The 22,174-nt window shown below is 39.4% G+C and overlaps 1 protein-coding gene across 1 annotated transcript; it reads right to left on the bottom strand.

Annotated features, from left to right (window-relative positions):
• Positions 1-1,900: 1,900 nt before the first annotated feature.
• On the bottom strand, positions 1,901-20,435 carry LOC594830 (carbohydrate sulfotransferase 14). The gene is made up of 2 exons (XM_794252.5): positions 19,033-20,435; positions 1,901-3,859 (listed from the first exon to the last, which is right to left on the bottom strand). The coding sequence occupies exons 1-2, from the start codon at positions 19,657-19,659 to the stop codon at positions 3,029-3,031; spliced, it is 1,458 nt and encodes a 485-aa protein (XP_799345.2). The 5' UTR covers positions 19,660-20,435; the 3' UTR covers positions 1,901-3,028.
• Positions 20,436-22,174: the final 1,739 nt, after the last annotated feature.

Here is a 22,174-nt window from a genome sequence, read left to right as displayed (position 1 = left end):
CTTTGTCGAAGCTCAGTATGTTATAATCTGGACAGTTTCATTCCGGTTACAATAGGGACTTTACGAATTGCGTGGACGTGGACGTGGACGTGGACGTGTGACTTCCTTTTAAGGCACTGGCAGTCACGTGTGACGTCCTTTTAAGGCACTGGCAGTGCCTTAAAAGGATGTCACATGTTGCAGTCCACGTTCTCGTCGTGCAAATCGAAAAGTCCCAATGCTATGAATGTAGACGGTAGCATTTCAACTTGGAATATTTGGGACTGGAATCTGTTTGCGAGTTTAATCCGACAGGGAGCACGATTATGTAGTTTACAATAGCGAAATCAAAGTGTCCAGATTAGATACTGAAATTACGAATAGTGCATGTGTATTCAGTTTAAATACCCCTGCATAAACACAGCTAAATCAACATAAAAGACAAGATAATTGCTCTTGAAAAAGCAAGCATTTCATGTCAATATCAGAATGCAAGTAATATCAGGTATGGAAAAAATATTAGAACACTCCTTTTATATTCAAAATTTTAAACTTAGTATAGTAGTCTAGCATTATCATAACTATACAGTATTGCTCAGTGATGTACGACTGTTCCTATACTAAACTATCACAATTGCTTTCCTCTCTCCTTCCTAGTTATTTTGAAGCACAGGTTGATAAGCCAAAACTGATATCTTTCAAATAATTATAGGAGAAAATTATATAATATTATTCTTAAAATTGGTAATAGACAGGCATCGTTAGAATTATAGACGTGATATCAAACACAACATAGACTTACATATAGATACTGTCAGTACATACCACATCGAATACATAATTTCACTAAAAAATATATGAAAAAACACATCCTCATCACTAAGCAAGTGGTTACACGAGTTACGCAAAACAGAAATGCAAATATTCCTTCCCAATCAAATTCATGTAAATTCAATGAAATGTACAACGGGAAATGACATTTAATAAAACTAGATCGATTGAACATTTCATCGAGTACTGCTAATGCTTAAAATAACAATATATTAGCTCACAACATATTTGCTCATAATGTATTTATAACTGGCCTAAGATCAATACTAATATCATGCTATGTTTACTAAAAAGATTAATCAAAGTAAACCAAAGGGACCAACGAAATTCCATGACCCCAATCTCCCAACAGTAACGTTATAAGCGTGTCATTGCAGTTAGTTGCCCCCAAAATAAACAAAAAATAAATGTAATAAAACAAGAAAGATATAGTTCAATAAGGCGGCGGTGGTGACAAACGTCATTCAGCATTACTTAAATGCACTCGAACAACAAATGGTTTTAAGCAAATGGTCCTCGAAAGTTACGTCTAAGAGTTGTGATTACAAATACAACCTTCAAGAGTAAAAACTCTAGTTTCAATTGATTTTTAACAAAGTTTTACTGTCCTGTTTCTCCCATTTTTCTTTTTTTTAAATTAAATTATCCATCTACAAAAACGTTACACTGAGGTACACTGTATATAAACTACTCAGTAACAGTATTCCACAGTGCCAGTTAAAATCAATACTGCGTAAGATACATATTTTCAAGAATTTTTCATAATCATAGCGCCAATTTCTAAGTGAATAAAAACTAAATACAGTATAATTATTCACTATTCAAACTATGATGATAAAAATTTAAACACACACATGGACATATAAATCAATTTCGTTCGTCAATTTTATTTTTCATTGACCAGTAATAGCCATTTCATAGTGATTCCGGAATGATCACGAACTCGTGTGCCTATACAAGTACACTGTGTACAATCCCAGTTCAGCCTGCATTACACATCATAAGCCATAAGGGCCGTTCACATCACTTACACCGACTCTTCCAAACTCCGCGGATTGTTTGCTTGCGAGAATGCCCCCTATTTCTTTTCTCCATAATCCGTCCTGCGCCTGCGTGAACATTGTCCATTTGCAATATCGGCATCAAGGCCAACTTTTTCAGTCCCACTGATTCCGTTCGTGTTTTAAAGTGCACGATACGAACTACTAATGTGGGAAATATAAATTAACTAGATCCATTATCAGTAAAAACAAAACCCTGTCATTATGTTTTTTCTAGGGCAGGGCATTAAGTCATTAACCTAGATGGTTAATTTCGGATCACTACAACAGTTTGTCAGCAATTTGAACCAACTGGACAGTGTCCATTCCCGTGTATCCCATCAATCACACACAAACACGAATTGAAAACGCTTTGACATCTCCTAGATCGAATGGTCATTAGCGAAAATGATAGACAGGGATACTCCGTCAAACTACACTTGATTCTAAAAGCTCATTGGGTTCGTAGCCGGTAGCGACGTTACATAATTTTAGATGGGGGTTGTCAGATCAAATTTGCAAATACTTATGCAACCTCCGTCCTCCCCCTCCCGAACAAGGCCTAGTAAGCCTGTAGAGAAGGACCAAATATTCCGAAATTCACCGGGGGTATAAGGGGGCGTTATAATTTGAAAAATTTAGGGACGAACACGAATTAAAAAAGTAACCTAGCTTGAGAAAACTGAAGGGATGCCATTCGGCTACTACCCCGACTATACCATCGCTCAGCTGGTAAAGTATGGTAATCAAGATGTATTTCTGTATCTAGGGTCAAATGTCTTGGGAAAAGAGGCGCAAGCATACCAAACATACTTCGGGGGACCCGGGGAACGTCTGCACGTGTACTAGAATCAATGGTGAGGGGCGTTAACCCATTGCTTACTGGAACCTGGTGGTCCCTGTGTTAGTCTATGGGAAATAGATAATTCAGTAGTCAACGGGTTAAGAGAAGTGCTCACGAAAGATGTCAAATCACAAAGACACTTCGTCAAATTCTGCAAACTTGAGGTTACGAGGATTTAACACTGTGGTGTGTTGCAATAACAATGCTATCTTTGGTTTCATATTTAGCTGACCACATATAATGATTTAGAATATCTTTAAATGGATTTCTCATCGATATTTTCATTTGAAACAATGCAAAACATAAATATCAATGAATGTCCCTTAGGTTAAGATCATAAACCTTTTGGCCTTGTAATGTCAGAAATTGGCGGCGGGTATCCAAATAGGATGTAGTCCTTCGCGTACTTATCCACGACCTGTTTCATGTAGGTAGGGTGGACATTGTTCAGCTGTTGATTTTTCTTCTCATCGGTCGTAGGTTTATACCAGCTCTGTCTCGCCGGAAAATAGGCGTCACTGCTTCCACGGACTTTATTGATGATCAACGTAGCATCCTCCGACAACTGCTCAAAGGATCCGACGAAGTCGTATTTCATGGCGCAGGGTTGACACAACTCATGCATGGGTCGCCAGTGAGGATCCATCCGTCGGGTGTCGCTGTCCACCAGGAAACGCAAGAACTCCTCGAAGGTAATCATTGACTGATCCGAACCTTCAATCAACTTACCAGGTTTGCGGTACTTCTCGATGATCTTCGGACCGTACTTGGCGTTGTACGAACCGATATTTTCCCCGAACTTATTCCTGTACGCCGACAGTAACCTCTCGGTCGGGTCCCGGACGAACATGAACTTGTAGTAGGTCTTGAGCCTGAGCTGGATTTCTTCATCGCTGAAATCGTGGAGGAAGACCAAGTCTTTACGGTGGTCCATCTTCATCGGCGTCTCCAAGTCGGGCACCTTGTTGTTCATGTATTTTATGACACGCTTCCAGTTAGAGCACGCTACTTTAGGCACGAAGCAGTACATAAATTTGTGCGCGTCGTCTACGAGTACTTGAGCGTCAAGAGTCCTTCTTTGCTCGCTGTTCAACAGAGAGAAGTGGTTCAGTTCCTCTACCGCGCACAAGGATTTGATGGTTGTGTTACGGACATTGCGAGTGACCTGTAGAAAGACAAAACAGATATGGAATAATTAATTTCACAGACGATGAACCGCCAAAACTTGATTTCATAGTGTGCCATTAATATTTTCAAGAAGAAAAACGAAAAGCAAGAAGGACACATTTCAAAGATGAGGTGATTCATGAAGAAAAGAAAGGAAGTGGTTTACCTTAGTAAACCATGATCTAAATAAACATTATCATCAAACATAACTCTGTATTTCGAGTGTTATAACACTGGGGATAAAGAAAGAAAGAAAAAAAAACACACCCTGATTTATCGCTAAGAACAAACAATCCTCGACGTTGAAGAAGAAAAAAAACAGAAATCCTGAAGACATAACTCTTCCTTTGTGTGGTTGTTCGAGTTAACCACGTCAGCTGGACTGAAATTGCACTCCAGGGCTTCTAAAGTTTACAAAAAGGTCAAGTTGATAACCCTTTTCTGTTCAGTATCACTTCACAGCTTTCGCTACCGGAGGTAAAAAAGTGAATTAAGCTTATATTCCATACAGACAAGATACATTCTGAAGTGCCTTTTGAAAGACGCTTTCGATTCGGAAGTGGAGACTACGTGACCGTGATCAAGGGATCATGGCAACTATGTCCCTGTATGTATAGAGTTCCAAGAGATTAGACTTTTGAATCATCGGGCACCCTGTATGTTTTCTTCAGATTCTAGGACATGTACACCCCACTCCTCAGACTATGGGAGTATGGGTACTATGAAAAATCAGGTGCACACCCATTGGTCCTGTCTTATAAAGAGTTGCGATTGATATCAATTGCGAATATGTACATTATAGATCGGAGACTGCAAACATGCGATTGGTTGGAGGACTCTTTATAATAAGACGGGGCCCTAGCTGGACTATCTCCCGATGTCTAAGACACTAGCCCGGACAACTACCCTTAAGGTCATTACCCCCACACCATCTTAGATTGACTACATCCCAATTTGCGTAGTTTCTCCTGGATAATTGCTCTAGGGGTGATCGTCTTGAGGGGTGGTTGTCCAGAGGTTAGTTGGGATTGGTGTTCGGAAGATAACTGCCCTTGGGACAGTTGTCCGGGGAGGAATTGGCCTCTATCTTCGGACCATGTCGGGAGCATGGGCATTGGGACATTACAACCAATTCATCTGCAAACCGTCTCGGTTTCAATGGTGAAACTCTGAAGCCATGTATGCAGCGCAAATAGGGCTTGAAACCCCGCATATGATTTGAGCAAGGAGTTATTCCTTGATTTGACGCATTTCTTGACATTCTTTATTTCTGTGGCCAAAGCAATCACAATTCGAGAGAAATGTATCGGAATATTCAATTGTCGATACGGCTTTGTCAAAGGTGAGAGAGGAAAAGAGATTACACAATACGGTACATGCTGTCAAAGTTGAGTCGTAGATAAACTAAACAAACTTGTCTGACTAATGGAGAGAGTCCCGTTGAGGTCATGGAGAGATATGCGGAGAAAAATGCAGCGGCTACGCCACATTGGGGCGTTGATCTATTGTCAGAACCAGATGGTTGGGGAGGGGGTAAACAATTAAAAAAAGTGTAGTCGTTACATTGGTTGTAGTTGAACATTTCAAAGATTACACAATCAATTTTCTCGAGGAGAGGGGGATGGGAGGTGGTGGTGGTGGTGGTGGTGGAAGGGGGGAGGGGGGTATGTGCCCCATCCCTATCCTGTATTAACATCACTGGCGCAACGACGAGAAAGAATGCACCAGGAGAGAAAACATGTTTACATTGTACATGTTCATCTCCGTGATGCTATTCAGGCCTTTATCAGTTTCCCTTTCATTTCATAATAAAAGAGAAAATCTGGATTGAAAAAATAATTGTGTAATTTATTAGACCTCTTATTTCCTTTTTTATTTACAAAATGACAAGAAATGCATTCATGATTTCTCTAATTTTTTGGCAAATCTTAACTGTACGTTGTTTCCTTATGCTTGACGAGAAACTGTATTGGCAACAATAGTTGTATACACTGCCTGTACATTGTACGTGGCCTTCACGTAATACACCGCGCATCACGAACTACGATTGCTGACGGAGACGGCATTATAATCAAAGTGTTTACTACCAACACGATAAGATTAAAAACAGACCTGTCATCTAAACGAGTAGACCAGCCAGGACTTATTCTTATTATCAAACAGTGCCAGGTTTAATAATGTCAAAGAAAATGTAATGTGAACCCCTGGGATACTCCCTCTCTCTCTCTCTCTCTCTCTCTCTCTTTCTCTCCTTTTGCCTCCCCTGGGGCGACGCCATTTATTAAAAACGTAATCTGTATTATTCCAGACAGTAAACACGAATGACGAAGCAAATACTTGTCAGTGCTATTGTTCCGCAGGTATGTTAGTGGCTGATCTCTTGAAGTGCATGACGCTGAAAATGAGACATTTTCAACATTGATATTATTTGCATAATGGTTATGGATAGATGCTTTGTTTACACACTGTAGTCTCAACGGCGTCCATATTGTTCTCTCCTTGAGGGCCCTACAAATACAACCATGTTTTGTTTAGCGTTTTGATATTGTATTAAATGTCTTGACAAAAGAGAATATGTGATTCCATCGACTCTACCATACTATTTGAATATTTGTTATGACAATGAACGATACTGTGGTACGTTATTTTATGTAGCGTCACATGGCAATAACATCGTAAAAAAATGATCATCAGTACCGGGTTAAATTATTTTAATAAAGAAAAGTGAACTTGAACCTAGGGCAATACTCTCTCTCTCTCTCTCTCTCTTTCTTCGTCGGCTCTACATAATCATCAAGGAACCATCCCGATTCTCCGTCCAACATATACATGTACGTGTCAACTTGTCAAGATCAAGTTCCCATCTTTTCTGCGTCCCAAATGCCCCCTCCTTCTTCGCAAGACATCTCTGGATACCTCCAGAGACCCTTTCAGCTGTTGGCTGGAATGTTGACGAGAGCAGACATTAGTAAAGTGATATCTGGTCGGAGGGGTCAAAGCTCGATAACTCGCGTATGTTTCATCTCAGCTTATGCCAGCTGTATCTCCGATATATAATCTATGTAGTAGTGATGGATATTCCAATAGTACTCCGATATCTCTTGGAGTCTTGCACATCCATCATTCCTATACCATGTCTCTGATCATTGTCCTCAGCTGCCCGGTTTATATTTCTCAATGAATCATCCCTATTTAGGCAAGCCAAATAGATCGGCTTGTCATCTGTGAGTTCGGGGACATTCTCTGAACGGGTTCTTTACTTTACTTGTCCCATGGACATGCTTGTCCCAGTGGACTTGTTCATCCTGAAATATGGCAATGCTAAGCCATGGTGATTTTAGGGCAAGGCGCCATTAAAGTCAAAGCGGGCGCCACGACGCACGCATTTTACGTACGCGTTGTTAAAAAAAAATACGAACAAACGAATGTAACAACAAAAACAACAACAAAAACACAACAATGATGGTAAGGAAAGCCTACAAAGATAATCTTTCGAATTGGACAGTGGATACGCTTCTGGCTCTTGTATTGTAGGTCGAAAGGAAGACGCAAAAAGGATGCCAAAAGCGGCCCCCAACAAGAAAAATTCCTCTGTGTGGCCATGCCTTGAACAATAATGCATGGCCCTAAAGAGGAATTTTTCCTGTTGGGGGCCGGGGGAAAATGCAATGAATTTTTGACAATTTATTGCATTTTCTTCGTTTTGGGGGATTTGTGGAAGGGGCCGCGTACCCTAGCAAACACTGCGTACAGTCATGATTCAGGGGCTAAGCAATGGCCTCGTTACTGTGAGGCCCCAGGATAAAAATCGTGTCGATCAGCTATATATTAGTGCCCTTTTGTGAGGCATTAATCCTCATTACTGTCAGTTACGACTTAAGGACGTAGGTCCCTTAGCTGATTAGCATAGTAGCACACATATGATTAAGCAGTCACGCAAAACAAACACTCGCAAATTAATTTTCAATAAAATCTGAGAATGTATGCCATTATCTAGATCTATTAGAAATAAATAATTTTTGAAAATCCTTCCCTAAACTGGGGTAAAAATAAATATTCCACCATTATGACCAACAGTGTACATACCAAGGAAAGTGGACCCAATCACAGATTGACAATAACTTTTCTATTAATGCGTGCAATATCAGTCCACCCCCTCCCAAACAAAACAAAAAAGTTCATGGCATGCACTGTTTGGGAGGGGGTGGATTGATATTCAATGGAAAAAAGGGTTAACGCTTAGTTAGCAAGCACAGGCTCTAATTTGGCACTTTGACCACAATTGCTAAATCCTTTAGTGGAGCCTGTATTTGCAGTATCTGGCTGTGTCAAACAAGGGTAAGACAGAGCCTAGTGTAGTCCTATAGTGCAGAAATTGTTTCGCACAACGATTGGCAAGGGGTTGTGCCTGCAAAGTGCAAACTAGTAAACACCCGGGAGTTGTGGAGTTGTGAGGGAGGGGGGGGGGGGGGGGGGAGGGGATTGGAGACGGCCCATAACGACGTGTCATATTCGTGAAATGTAAAGGACAAAAGCACAGCGGTAATACAAGATGACAGACAACATCTCAAACCCAGTATCGCCCTCCACGCTCATAGTCCTAGTAAAGCCATTACACGATGTAGGAACAGTTACAGCCTGATATCAAGTTGGTTGTAATAGAAGCAGAACTATGAGAGAAACGTGTGAATGATAGTTTAAGCAAAAACTGATTAAATATAAAAAAAAAAAAGTTAAGAATTTTTGCACGTGCAATCAATCAAACACGAATTGGCCACTCTGTGACGTATCGTTCGAGCTCCCCTCCCACTTTTCGTGTACACGTCAACGTCTATATTTCGCCTCAGAAAATTTGGCTCAAATTTCACTTAAATATTTGTTTCTTTCATTTTCTTGCTTTAATTGAATTGATTTGGAGTCTTAAAATGATAAGAAATAGACTGAGCCTTGCTAAAATTGAAATGCACTGCATTATACAGCAATGTGTATTATGGGACTGCGCAAACACGTGACATGAATGTTTGGTCCAAAACAGCTATTTCTTGCAAGTTGTCACATTTCGAATAAGAGTGCAGTTCAAGAGCCATCCTTTTCGGGGGTGGGAGGTTTCCCAATCCGGTTCATGGGGAAAACTTCTTGTCGTCCCTTTGAGCGAAAAAAACGCCCTCATCCGCCCCTTTCGGACAATCTTGAATTCGCTTTTGAATGAATTTCGGTCAATGGAACCATATTGAAAGCAGGTTTTTAGGAGCAGATGTTCACGCAATCGAACCGTTTAATGACCCGAATCATGTGTTGTTATCAATCATGAATGCAAACATACAGGTTTATCCCATCTCGGCTTTTCCAGCTGCGAAGCAGCGCCAAAATGCATCAGCCACACCGCCTGACGATTGAATTGACCCGAGAACTATTCTCCGAAAACTGTTCCACAAACACCACCATTAACACGTGGCATTTGAGAAAAATAAAAATACATAGTCTAGTTCAAGGATAGCATGATGTATTATTTTCTTCGCAGACATCATAACGTCATTCGTATGCTGTCTGACGTTTCCCATCTCGAAACAAATTGTGTTGTACCGAGTCTGGATTGTGTAGATTTAAACCACCTCTGACTTTGAGTATGTCTGGGTTGACGATGCCCTCCATTCTACTACTTAAAGAATCAGGCCTCCTAATAAGAGGACAAAAAAAAAAGAAGGGGGGGGGTTTAACCCCAACCCCCCCCCCCCTGCGTACTCGCCTGTGGACAACACATATATACTTTTTATTAAATGAAATTTCATTGATGTTTTTAATGATATTTTATTTGATTTGCATTTGTTTCATTAATTGCTTTCATAGAACGTATCAATGAGAATTTAAAAAAAAGGAGCACATTTTTGTCATTATTCGGCGAATGCTTTCATTTTGATATTCTAGTAACATTAAAAAACTATTATGCCAGTACCTGCTAATCACCTTATTGAGGCTACATGTATGTGAAATTCAGGCGTGTAATACAGGTGTATGTATTGAACACAAGCATGGTTTTAATTTATTTTGCTAGGACTAAATGTCAGTCGCATGCTGTCCGGTGTAAGTCTGTGGCATAGAATATTATGTTTATATGAGATGATTTTAACGTGGAAATTATCAAATGAGTGAGAAAAGAATCATGATGATGGTATGTAGCTCTGTCAAAATAAGTTGGTCTTTTATATATTTTATATATTTCCATTTTGGACGATGTGCACCAGACATGGTTCTTTGTGAATGCTTTTTGTTATCTTTGTGTATGTGTGCTTGTGCGTGTAGGAGCGGGGGTTGGGGCACGGGGGAATTGGAGTTAATTGTGTACTTGTGTCTCGCTTAATAAATTCACTTATAATTTAGTGAAGGGCTTGAAGATCCTTTTTTAGGGGGGAGGGTTGAAGACATGGGGAGGGGTGGTTGAATCCCCAAGCAACACACCCTCCTTCTAGAACCGCTACAGATGTGCCCTTTTCAAGCATCGCGTATCCCAAGGAGCCAGGACAAGAATAACACCAGCTACCAGAGAGTCATTGTCAAGGATAACGAGGCTCTAAAAACGATATTTATCGGGTCACCAGTCCGCCTGGGTATCAAAACACAGTCTTAAATCCTGACATCTGTGTCCAAACAAATATGAAATATCTACATTGTTGATGTTGAGGAATGCTTTTTATTTTAAATTCGCTCGTACGATAGACGCAAAGCATTGTCTTCACATTAAAAACACAAGTATTCAAGGTTATTTTGTTTGTAAAAAATCAGACTTTTTCCTTAAAATGCAATATTTCATTCTCATAGTTCAGCACATGAAGATGATATGCATTAAATGTAACGTAAAAGAAAGAAGCCGCGGAAGTATATGTAAAAGTTAACATGAGTTTAAAAAAGGTTTTATCTTTTATTTTCCCTAAGCAACGAAAGAAGAGAGGGAAGTATATACATGTAGTATGAAAACCAAGAAAAACATAGGGCAAAATCGAGAAGAGAAAAATGTCACTTTCAACTCTATTACGTAGAGATTAAACCCCGATATACATGTATTTTGTAAATATTTTACGAAAGCCAAAAATACCTCCAATACTTGTCTCAAAGTTTTAGCAATTCCGGGACCATGTACTGCAATTACTGAGTATGGAAAATATGCAAATGCGACAATTGTTCTTGATTGGTTTGATTAACTTGCCCAAGAGTTATGTAATACATTTTTTAAAACTGTATTCCCTCCAACGTTTTGTATTTGCTATGACGTTTGGCCTGACGAGGGGATAGCTTAGCGCGAAAGATCAAAAGAACACTAAAATGAACATTCCAAGACACGGGAAAAGCATAACTGCAAGTACTGTTTGTTTCTGAAGGGACTCAGGCCTACTGTAAAGTGTAAGTACTATTACACACCGTTGAAAGCGTTAAGACTGGCCTTCGGCATTCCATTGTCCACGGAACACAAAACAGGTCAGACTTTACAAAGGTCAAGCGTTCTGGAGAAAGGGGTTCATGAATGAAAGGGAGAAGGGGAATGGGTAAACAGACACACCCCTCTCAAGACAGATGAGCACACCATTGGTATAAGACCTAATCATACAACCTGTGCTAAGCACGTCTAAACCAACATAACAATTTACTTAAAGGGGGTTAAGACTTTGAAGAGGGAGTGGCGTGATGGAAGAGGAGGAGGAGGGGTAACAGACATTCGTTAAATTTAACATACATTTAACGAGTAAATACATGTAGGTCTACATGTATAGGCCTTCAGGGTAGTTATGTTCAACTGACCTTTGTACATTATACGTGTACATGTCAACACGAACAATATATAATAAAAGTCATGTTTCCCCAAAGAGGTAAGGGAGAGATGGGTGGAGTACATGAGCAAAAAGGCATTCTTAAATGAATATCTTTGAACGACGTACCGAAAAGTACTCAGCTAGGGGACTAGGTGACAAAACAAACAGAACAATACATATTTCAATATGAGGGTGAGAGGGGGGGGGGGGGGGGGGGGGTCATGGCGATATGTATGGACATGTACATTGGGGGAGGGAGCAAACATACATGTGTTATCTGTAATGTATGACTTCTGAAACAAATCAAAACAAAATCGAGGGACATAGTATAGTAGGTCACAGGGGTGGATTCAGGATTATCAGAAAGTGGGGGCGGAGGGGTTGAGGAGGGGCTCGGGCTCTGAGTGGAAGAGAGGGGATTGTACGGGTCAAACAAATCCTTACATTTGTTTTTTTTGGGGGGTAATCAATTTTTCGTGGATATTAATTGTCACCCCCCTTGGAAAAAACGGTTCGCCTGTGTGGTTTCATGAAATAAAATTCGAATAATCATTAACAAAAAACAAAAAAAGGTCAGGCAATAATTCATATATATTCTAATATATACGCTATAGAGCCGAGCGGTGGCTAACATAATTCATGTTTATTTAAATGACAATTGTCCGCCCTCGACGTGCAGTGTCGTGAAAAAGTCAAGGGCCTTATAACATGTAATTAGAACAGTTTCAGTGGTAGATCCAGGGGGTCACCGGGGTCGAGAAAGGGGCGCTTCGTGCCACTTACTCGTATCATAATAACTAACTAAATAAATAAAAACATATATATATATATATATATATATAACATTATTAAATATACATAGCCTACGTAAGATCCAAAAGATTTATAATCTTATCCTCGTATCACAGATTTTCAGACGCCACCCCCCCCCCCCCCACCGAACCAGAGAATCCTGGACCCGCCACCATGTTTGACCACTTCACGATGGTACACGCCTTCCATGTGGAACCACTTCAGAACAGATGGTAAAAACTTTCCTCATGTCTTTCAACTTGATCGAGGGGTGGTTTGTTTGCCTCGTGTCCTTCGCGACCAATTTGGAACTATAGCCTCTTTTCCAAACGTGAAAGTTAAAAACGTGTCAGCGCATTGTTATCCCGTCGTTCTCAATCAAGCTGTGCCCCAGTCAACACCGACTCCTAACCGACCAATACCCAACACAGTTTTGGTGGTTTGGAGTAACTTAATTTATTTAAAAAAGAAACAAGATGTGAACATTTCAATTCACCCCCTGAGGATCACAATAAGGTGTCCTGGGAGATGTATATATATTCAAGACCGACTCCTAACCGACCTGCAACCGACAAAGTTTTGGTGATCCACGTAACTTAATTGTGTTTTATAGAGATTAAACATTTTTATCCACCCCCTGTGGATTATAACAAGGTGTCCTGGAATATTTTCATTTTCCTTCCAAATGTGGTCAAAACTTTGTCGGAGTTACTGAATTGATCCAGCATGTGCATGTTGGGTTCAATGTGCCTCGCTTTTCTTATTTTTATACACCGATGTTCAAGCACCTCAACATAGACTCCTTACCGGCATAGAAATAGAATATCTTAACATCACGTATTCACTCCTGGGGAGTGTTTACAATATCGAGTTACATGTACATGTAAGTTGGACTTGAACTATGACAGGCCGTTTATGCCACTGGTTGCTCTCACGTCCAACGTCAGTCGATCCTATTCTTTGTGAAACACCCCCGTTCTGAAATGGATAATCGATGAGATACTCATAGTCAATGGGCGTAAAGTCCCGGTGCTCATTATACACAAAGTAATTATATGTGATTAATTTTTTTAAAAAATCTTGTTCCCTTTTGTTGTTGTAATCGAGTAGTTCTAATATCATCATCATATCAATAAATATGGAGTAAATTATCGTTTACAACAGAATGTATTCAATACCGTTTGCACTACATTATACAATACATTGCCATGCTTGCATTTCATACATGTAGAAGGGTCTCTGAAACTGAAATTCGTGTGTAATAATTGTGAGCAATGCCATAACATAATCCAAATACACCCCCTCCTATTCAAGGGAAAGTCCATCCTGATATTAAGTTGGTGTTCGTAAAAGCAGAAATATGAGAGAAACAAATTAGTAATTTTTTAAGCAATATCAGAATAATGGGGAAGTGAAGAAAAGCATCAGCAACGCTGGATGAGCGCAGCGCGAACACCGGCAGCGGTATGAAGGGTGTTGAGTACGAAGTGATCGCGTCGTATAAAACGGAAGTAACGTGGCATTACTGTCTTGGCAATGGGCCTGCAAACACCTGGCGATCGAAGTCATTTTCAATGTAATGCGCTTGTAATGTACTGTAAGCGCAGCTGCTACGTCAGACCTACACATATACATGTATGTCTTTTTTAATACGCTCTTCAGCACCTCCGCGATCTCGCTGCGGAAGTTTTGAATGATATTCAAAATGTTGTGGCGACTAGGGGATAGGTTCAAGAAACGATGGAGAAAGTTTAAAATATCAAGCAAAGATCTACAACAACGCTTTTTCGATTATGGGGATCGCAACAAATCGTCTTACAGTATATTGAGACGGGGGTATTTAAGCCGCCAGTCACGTGAATGCTTACGTACAAGAATACAAGACCTTGCTAAAAAATCAAATCATCAAACCAACCAAACATTCTGACCGGGTTTCTTTTTATTTTACATCACATCACATGTGAGGTAACGAGTGTACATGGTTTACTACTTTGAGCTATTAATACACTGGTGTAGGGATTACACTTTAGGTACAGTTAAAACTTCTTCTATTTCTTCTTTCATAATACCGTACAGTATACTACCGTGTGAAATTGGTGGATCACAACACCATTGTTAATGTTAAAGATAAAGGTGAGTTCTGGTAATGCGATTGCATTGTGAAAAATAAATGGTGTGGAATGGATCAGAAACAGTTGATCATGTGTAGCATGTAAATATTGGTGTGCACTGCAAGGCTCTGGAGTCATCAAAATCATCATAAATTTGGCCGAGTCTTGGTAAAGTAACAAGCACTGTACACAGAAAGCTATATATGGGACAACACACATGGTGTCGGGGCTAGTACTGCCTTGATTTCCTTGTCTTTCTATGCTCATTGCTAAGCCAGTATACATTTTCTGCAAAAATTGTTTGGCACATGTCATTTATTTGTAATCTTGAACATTCAGTGTAAGTTTCGTTTGATTCTGTGAGAATTAATTTTCTTTTTTTTAACCAGAACTGGAGTTTATCTTTAAAGGCACAATTTCTTTGGAACCATCAACCTTGACAGCTTGGGACGCTGGTTTGAGGTCTCTATTGTCCAGAGGAAAGATTGCAGTCTGATTTTTATCCTCAAGATTCTTTTCCAAATTTGCACAAGCGAGGGTCGGTTTATGGTTCACTATTTATATCACGGGGTAGATTACAGCAAGAGTTCCGAGATTTATATCTGAAAATGGATTTATCCATATCCCTGAAAAAACTACATGAATGAGAGAAAATATATATACGTTGGTTATCTTTGGATATATAAATAAAGAGAGGGAAGTGAAATTCAATTTCACATAATAACCTTGTTCTGTATTCCTGAAAAATACAGGGATAACATTACAAGAAATATAACTAAATAAAAAAGTCAATTACTTTTCATAATTAAAGTTGATATCAAGAAAAGAAAATGTAGTCGGTCATTATGGTCAAAATTGACCTATTTCCCTAATTAGCTAACCAACAACGATAGATCCCTAAGAGCCTAGGCCTTGTCTTCATCAGCTCAAGTTTGCCAAATAACCCGCTATTTTCAGACTCGGATATTATCCCGAAGCTCGAAATTGCGTCTTCACCAGACTGATAGGCTCATCACAAACTAGCTCGGACGTGCTCAAATTAACCCGCTATTTCCCAAAAAGTGGGATACATGATTGGGAGTGGGGTATGCATCCTCCAGAATATCTTTGTCATTACTGATTTTATGAACAATTTATTAATCTGTTTAATCACTCATTTAGTTGCTTATCGTATTCATTTGCTCATAATCAATATCATAACGTTAACTTTTAAATCAGATATCAATATAAAGCACTACTGAAATTGATCAATAAAGTTAAAGATAAACTTGAGTTCTGGTAAAAAAAGAAAATGAATTCTCACAGAATCCAACGAAACTTACACTGAATGTTCAAGATTACAAATAAATGTAATGTGCCAAATAATTTTGGAAGAAAATGTATACTGGCTGAGTAATGAGCATAGAAAGACAAGGAAATCAGGGTAGTACTAGCCCCGACACCATGACTATTGTCCCATATACATCTTTCTGTGTAAGTGATTGTTACTTTACCAAGACTCTGCCAAATTTATGATGATTTTGATGACTCCAGAACCTTGCATTACACACCATTACTTACATGCTATATGATCAACTTTTCTAATCCATTCCACACCTTTTCTTTCACAATGCAATCGCATTACCAGAACTCAAGTTTATCTTTAAGGCAGCCGACACCGGCAATTTTTGTTATGTGATTATTGACACTCATCGTCATAATTAGAAAAACAAAACCAAAGATTACTAGTACAACTATAAATGTGAAGGACACTTTTGCTGTCATGTTTACGGAAGTATTGTCAATTGCTGAGAGAAGAGAATGATCATTAGCGTTCTAACTTCACGCACAATAATTTGTAAAAAGCAAACGACTGATTTTGATTCAATAATGAAAATGAAATCATATTTATTTTTCATTTCAGCCCGTACTACAACGTGTAGATTCAGCCAATTAAAACCGCCCATACTTATAGTGGTTGCAACTTTTAACCATTCTTTAGTATTCCTGGTTTGTCCGATTTCGTTCAGACTTTCAATAATCTGCTTCTCTGATTTTTAGAGTAGTTTAATAGCGAGGTTGGCTTTCCCTTTATCTTTTTTTTACCAACGAAACCCATCAATCTTAAAATAATAATGAGATTTCTTGTGCCTTCCAAAACAGCATTTCAATTTTTTTGGTCAACTTCCTCATTCTAATTCTTTCCAGACATACGTCGGAAATACAAAGACACACAAAAAAGAGAAAGCCACTGAGTAAAACCTTTTTACTTGCACCATGTTAATAGCATTGAACCATGGCTCTCGTAAACACACACACTCATCAGTCTGCAAGAACCTTCAACTGTGAAGGAGCTAGACTTAACCCCAAAGAAGAAGATCAAACACCAGACAACATACCCCTTTCCTCCATCTTGATATGCATGCATAGTGGTAACGATGACAAATATTTACCCGTTATCGAAATGTATCGTTAAAGATAGTATGTCCCTTTTGCAGCCAACATCAAATTCTGTAGAAATTTGCAGTAATTATGAATATGTCATGTATGTCCTAGTTATGAAATTTAAACGTTAGCACTGTCCTCATATTCAAATTATGCAAGGAAACCAGCTTACTTGCTAGACTTCACTGTCAGACACTATAGAATGACTGATTGGCTTTTTTCTGCATTGGTAATACATGTAACATTCATAAAAAGGAGCTATAAAGGGTACATGAGCATTTGTCTACATCAACAACCCACTTATTGTAATAGCCAAAATCAAACTAATTGAATCTTTGCGCAGCATAAAACGTACGACCAATCGGTACAATAGTCTGAAAATCAGACTATTACTTACTGGCTCTATAGCTCTTAAGTCGATTTGACAACTAATAGTCTTTATTTTCCCACTTAAAGACATTTTCAAGCCCCCTTTTTTAGTACTATCTTTAAAATGCCGTTGGAATTTATTTCATTTTTTGTTGGCCTGCAAATGGGACATAGTACCTTTTAGTTGAGTTATTGAGAGAAACTCTCTGGAAGCAATTGATTGTCGGTTATCGGTAAACAAGGATTGGAGAATAATGTGAGCTTTGGAATCACCATGAAGCGGCACTTAACTGGAAGAAGAAGAACGGAACTCAAGTCTTCAAATACAGATGCACTGCATACATAAATGGGTATATGGGACTATGGTTTTTTACTAGCTAGTAAACTCCATGATGTGACTAAACAAACGTGTGGCACGAGAGTTCGATCCGAATTTTTCATCTGTTTCTCGTCATATTTCGAATATAATATGAGGACACTATAGAAGGGCAATATTATTCAAGAGAAATTTCTTTTACGAAAGCTTTTCCCAAAATACATTAGAAGAAAAGAAAAAAATCATCACCAATTCTCCCGTTTACAAAAAGTAATTCGACCTTCTATTTAACTTTTGGTGAATTATGTTGATTAAATGCCAGCAGAGTATAGACATTCATAGAGAGTGCACTATGTAATATGGTTACTTCTATTGTATTGGTATAAAACGCAATTAAACGAACTAGGCGTGGCAGTACACATTGCAATTCAACCATGACGACGCATAACAGCTTTAGAATTTATATGTTCCGTGGAAAATAACCATTCATTTTGAGATAACGCAGATTGAATTGTACCTTTTTTTTGGAAAACTTTACTTTAGCTTTTGAAAGTATGATAGAAAGGAGAGGAAGGCTGCAGCAATTATGCTCTTGTGTGAAGAAAATAAGTATAGCTCATTGATGAGATGGTGGTGTAAAGACGGACCGGAAACAAAATATATGACAACCCCATGCATGTACGAGTAGAATAACCCACAAAGAACCAACAACTAAGCCAGATTACTTGACAACACACTAATTATGAGAAGGATGAATATATGAGCTGAAACTGAAAGCCTTACTGCTGAGAACACATCATTCTCCCAGAATCGCGGGTTAAAGGTAAAGACCAGTAATGGTCATGCGATTGCATTGTGAAAGAAACGTTGTGGAATCGATCAGAAAAGGTTGATCATCTAGCATCTAGCATCTGCAAGGTTCTGGAATCATCAAAATGATAAGAAATTTGGCCCATTCTTCGTAAAGTTACAAGCACTATACACAGAAAGATGTATATGGGACTACCCTATCTCTCTCACCAGACCATGAGAGAAATAAATTTACCAAATATATGAATTAGTAGGCGGTTTCCCGGCAAATTTTTTATCATCATGTATTAGTCAAAACATATTCTTTCACATGATTGGTAATGAGAGCTTCCATTTCATTTTTTGAAATTGGGGCGTTGCCAATACTGGTCTTTACCTTTAAGGAAAAGGTTAAGGAAAAAGTCAACGGAATCCATGGATAGGCTCTAGACCGAAAAAGGGGGATAGGAACAAGACCGAAAAGGTGGGTCGTGATCGAGTGAGGTACAAGTGAGAGATAAGTGAAATTTCGTGTAATAGTATAAGGGAGGGGTGGACCCCGTGTTACCTCTTTTTCGTCCATTGTGCAGGCAGCATTGATTTGTCCAGTGGTGTCGCGATCAACATTATAACCACGTCCATAGGGAGAGGGTCTGGCGCATCCCTTCATGCCGTTAGGTAGCTTGATCCTGACGGGAGCTGATTCTACCCGTCGTTCATCTGGTCGGCGAGCCACCTCTTTGGGGGCTTCACGTACAGGGGCCCTCGCAGGCAACCTCGGTTCTTCCCTCTCCACGTATCTCTGCCTATCTCTTTCCCTGTCCCTCTCCGTTTCTCTTACTCTTTCCCTTTCACCGAGCCTTCTCTCGGCATCCTGTCTCGCCTTGGCTTCTTTCGCCGCCCTTTCTCTCATCTTGTCCTCTTCCCGTTTCAGGGCCGCCTCGGCCGGGTCGTACTCCACTAGGACCAAGGGCTCATCCTGGACCTCGATGTCGTGCTCGGAAGACCCCGCCCGCCGATCGACCTCGATGAACGGCGATGACTGGCGAGATTTTTCCAACGAGGGCAAAGCTACGAGAAGAGTGCAAAAAGTGATGGCGAAACAGAGACAGAAAACATGGGCCACCGTCCGACTGACTCTGATAGTGTAATATCTCTTCACCATAGTGCACGATGGTCCTGGTATTTGTTTCATGAGGAAAGACGACACTGCTTCACTTTTATACTAAATATACTTAGAACCACGTTGTGACACGTATGATCGTACTCTAATATATCCTGAAGATCGAAAACATTCGTATATTCCGCCGACAGGACATTGACTATATGCCTTTTTCACGCCGATTTGTTCCCCAAATATACCACAAACGCATACAACCAAGTTCCAGAGAGAGTGAATAATATATGCGTCTATTACGAAGACGAATGCCTTTTGAAAGCCCTTCTTACGACACCCATCGATGAGTAGTGGAGCGTGGTATGTTTGATAAGTTCTTTTGTGTTTGGGGCTAGGCCTTACTCCCATTGGTTCTTCTGCCCGATAATCTCTTCTCATCTATTGTTCCTGGATCGTCGGTGGTGTTCGCCCGGTATAGCTTTTCTTTGAAGAAAAAAGTCTCAAGGATCGCGAAAGTGCGTGAGGAGAAAAAAACAGTGAAAAGAGAGGGGGAGAGAGAGAATAGACAAACAAACAACAGAATTAGAGAGTTTATTGCAGAGAACGAGATTAGGGCTGACTTGTGATGTAAATTGTGAGAGAAAAGAAACCAGTCATGATAATGTCACAACACGGCTCTTCTCCTTCTCTCTCTCTCTCTCTATCTCGAGTCTAATCAATATATTCAATTAAAATATGAGTTAAAGCTGCAATATCTCCCCCATCCAAAAAATTGGAATCCGGACCGGCCATAAAGGTTAGAACAATGATAGAACCAAACGCACGCATTTCAATGACATATTCAACGTCATGCGTCGCATACGGTGTATCTGACGATTCTCGAAATAGTACAGGTAGGGATTTACGAAGGATCTCAAAATGTTGATCCCCACTCGGAAAAAGAAGGTACCAGCTCATAATCTTGAAATAAGAAATACCAGGAAAGGATGATAATCAAAGGGTACCGTAAAATGCATCATGCATTTTATATCGATCTCCTTGAACCGTCGCTTATACATACCTTTACCAATTAATATTCAGAATTGAGGGTACCATGAAAAATCACATTTATACCGTATTCAGTTTCATAGCTCAAATGACCTATTTATCTAGAAAGGGGCCTTCTTGAGAGAAGTTGATTAAGTTCACTGGTTGATAGGTATGGTGGCTTGGTCTAGCAAGATGTAACCTGCTTTACCCGAAAATAGTAGTTGTCATATGAAATTGTTACGAAAAATTGCCTAAAATAAGTGAGAAATTGGTATTTTTTTCTTCTCCATTTTCCATTAACTTGAGCAGATCCAATTGTGAAATGTTAACGATTTTCCTTTATGACAAAAATCATTACTCAAGCTTTCCAATGACGTTGGCGGCATCTAATCGCAGACATCAAAGGTAACAGAAGTTTAATACAGCACACCTGCAGATTCTGCAGAAAACGGCATCTGCTTGAAATGATTTGTTGCCAGTTGGGACTCCAGCTCTTAAAATTCCTTGGTTAGACACACTCCGACGCGCTGTTTTTGTTGGTGTTTGCCTGACAAAGCAACATGCGACGAGGTCCACCCATCCATGTGTACAGACACCGACGCCAATAGCTTGTTCTCAGTGAAAGTGACTCGGTAACATTGTTGAAGGCTGATGAAAAAACTGCGTAATTCTTGTATGAAATGTAACTCAATATGTTCCTTCTACTGTACTAATCCTTTAACATGCAAGAACTCCCGATTTTTTTTCTTCAAACCACACATATATTTATGGTGTTCTTTGGCGTCACTGTGCGATGCGCTCTTTTCCATGAAAATTAAACATAAGACAGGCTTTTAAATGTCTGGAATTGTATATAGAACCGATTCATTGCTTTGTAACGATTTACATTCACCTAAAATGTAATTAAATTGTAGAAATATAGTTGGGAGAATTAAGGAATCAATCAGATCAGTTTCCCCAATTTTTATCGTTTACAGTGGTCTGCTTTCATTCAAACTTCAGATTATCTTTAATTGTACTAACCTAACTTGTACATGTAGCATTGAAGTCACTACCTTAGCACGGCCATTTCCTCTCATCTGAACAAGTCCCTTTAAAAGCATGAACTGTTCAAATTTGAAAGTACAATGCAATAAGCCATTTCGTAGAAACTAGCTGCGCATTGGCAGATATAATGTTTTGTACAATAATTGTAAAACCCATTGGCCCGAATTCACAAAGGAGGTTTGTTGACCTTGGTTTTCGTACATCATGAGCGTTATACACGTTTTTTTTTACAAACCTGGTTTGTAAAGAACAAAAGGAGGTTTGGCGAAACAAAAGGAGGTTTGAGCTCAAACCTTGCTTTGTGATTTCGGGCCGTTGCTATGTAACCATACGTCACTACCGATGGTACATTCTCCTATAATACACATTGGTGGAGTATTCTTTTCAAGAGGCCAACAAAAATGTATTCATGAGGCACTTCCATCACTTTCGCAGAGTCTGCAGTGACGAAAATTCTAAAATTCTAAAATGCACAAAGTGGGACGTCTCCATGTTAAAACAGTATGTGATTATTTGG

This window comes from Strongylocentrotus purpuratus, unplaced genomic scaffold (genome assembly GCF_000002235.5).
Source record: "Strongylocentrotus purpuratus isolate Spur 01 unplaced genomic scaffold, Spur_5.0 spur5_scaffold_11, whole genome shotgun sequence".
NCBI classification, from domain to species: Eukaryota; Metazoa; Echinodermata; class Echinoidea; order Camarodonta; family Strongylocentrotidae; genus Strongylocentrotus; species Strongylocentrotus purpuratus.
Note: the sequence above shows the minus strand (reverse complement) of the source record. Positions and strands in the feature narration are given on the sequence as shown.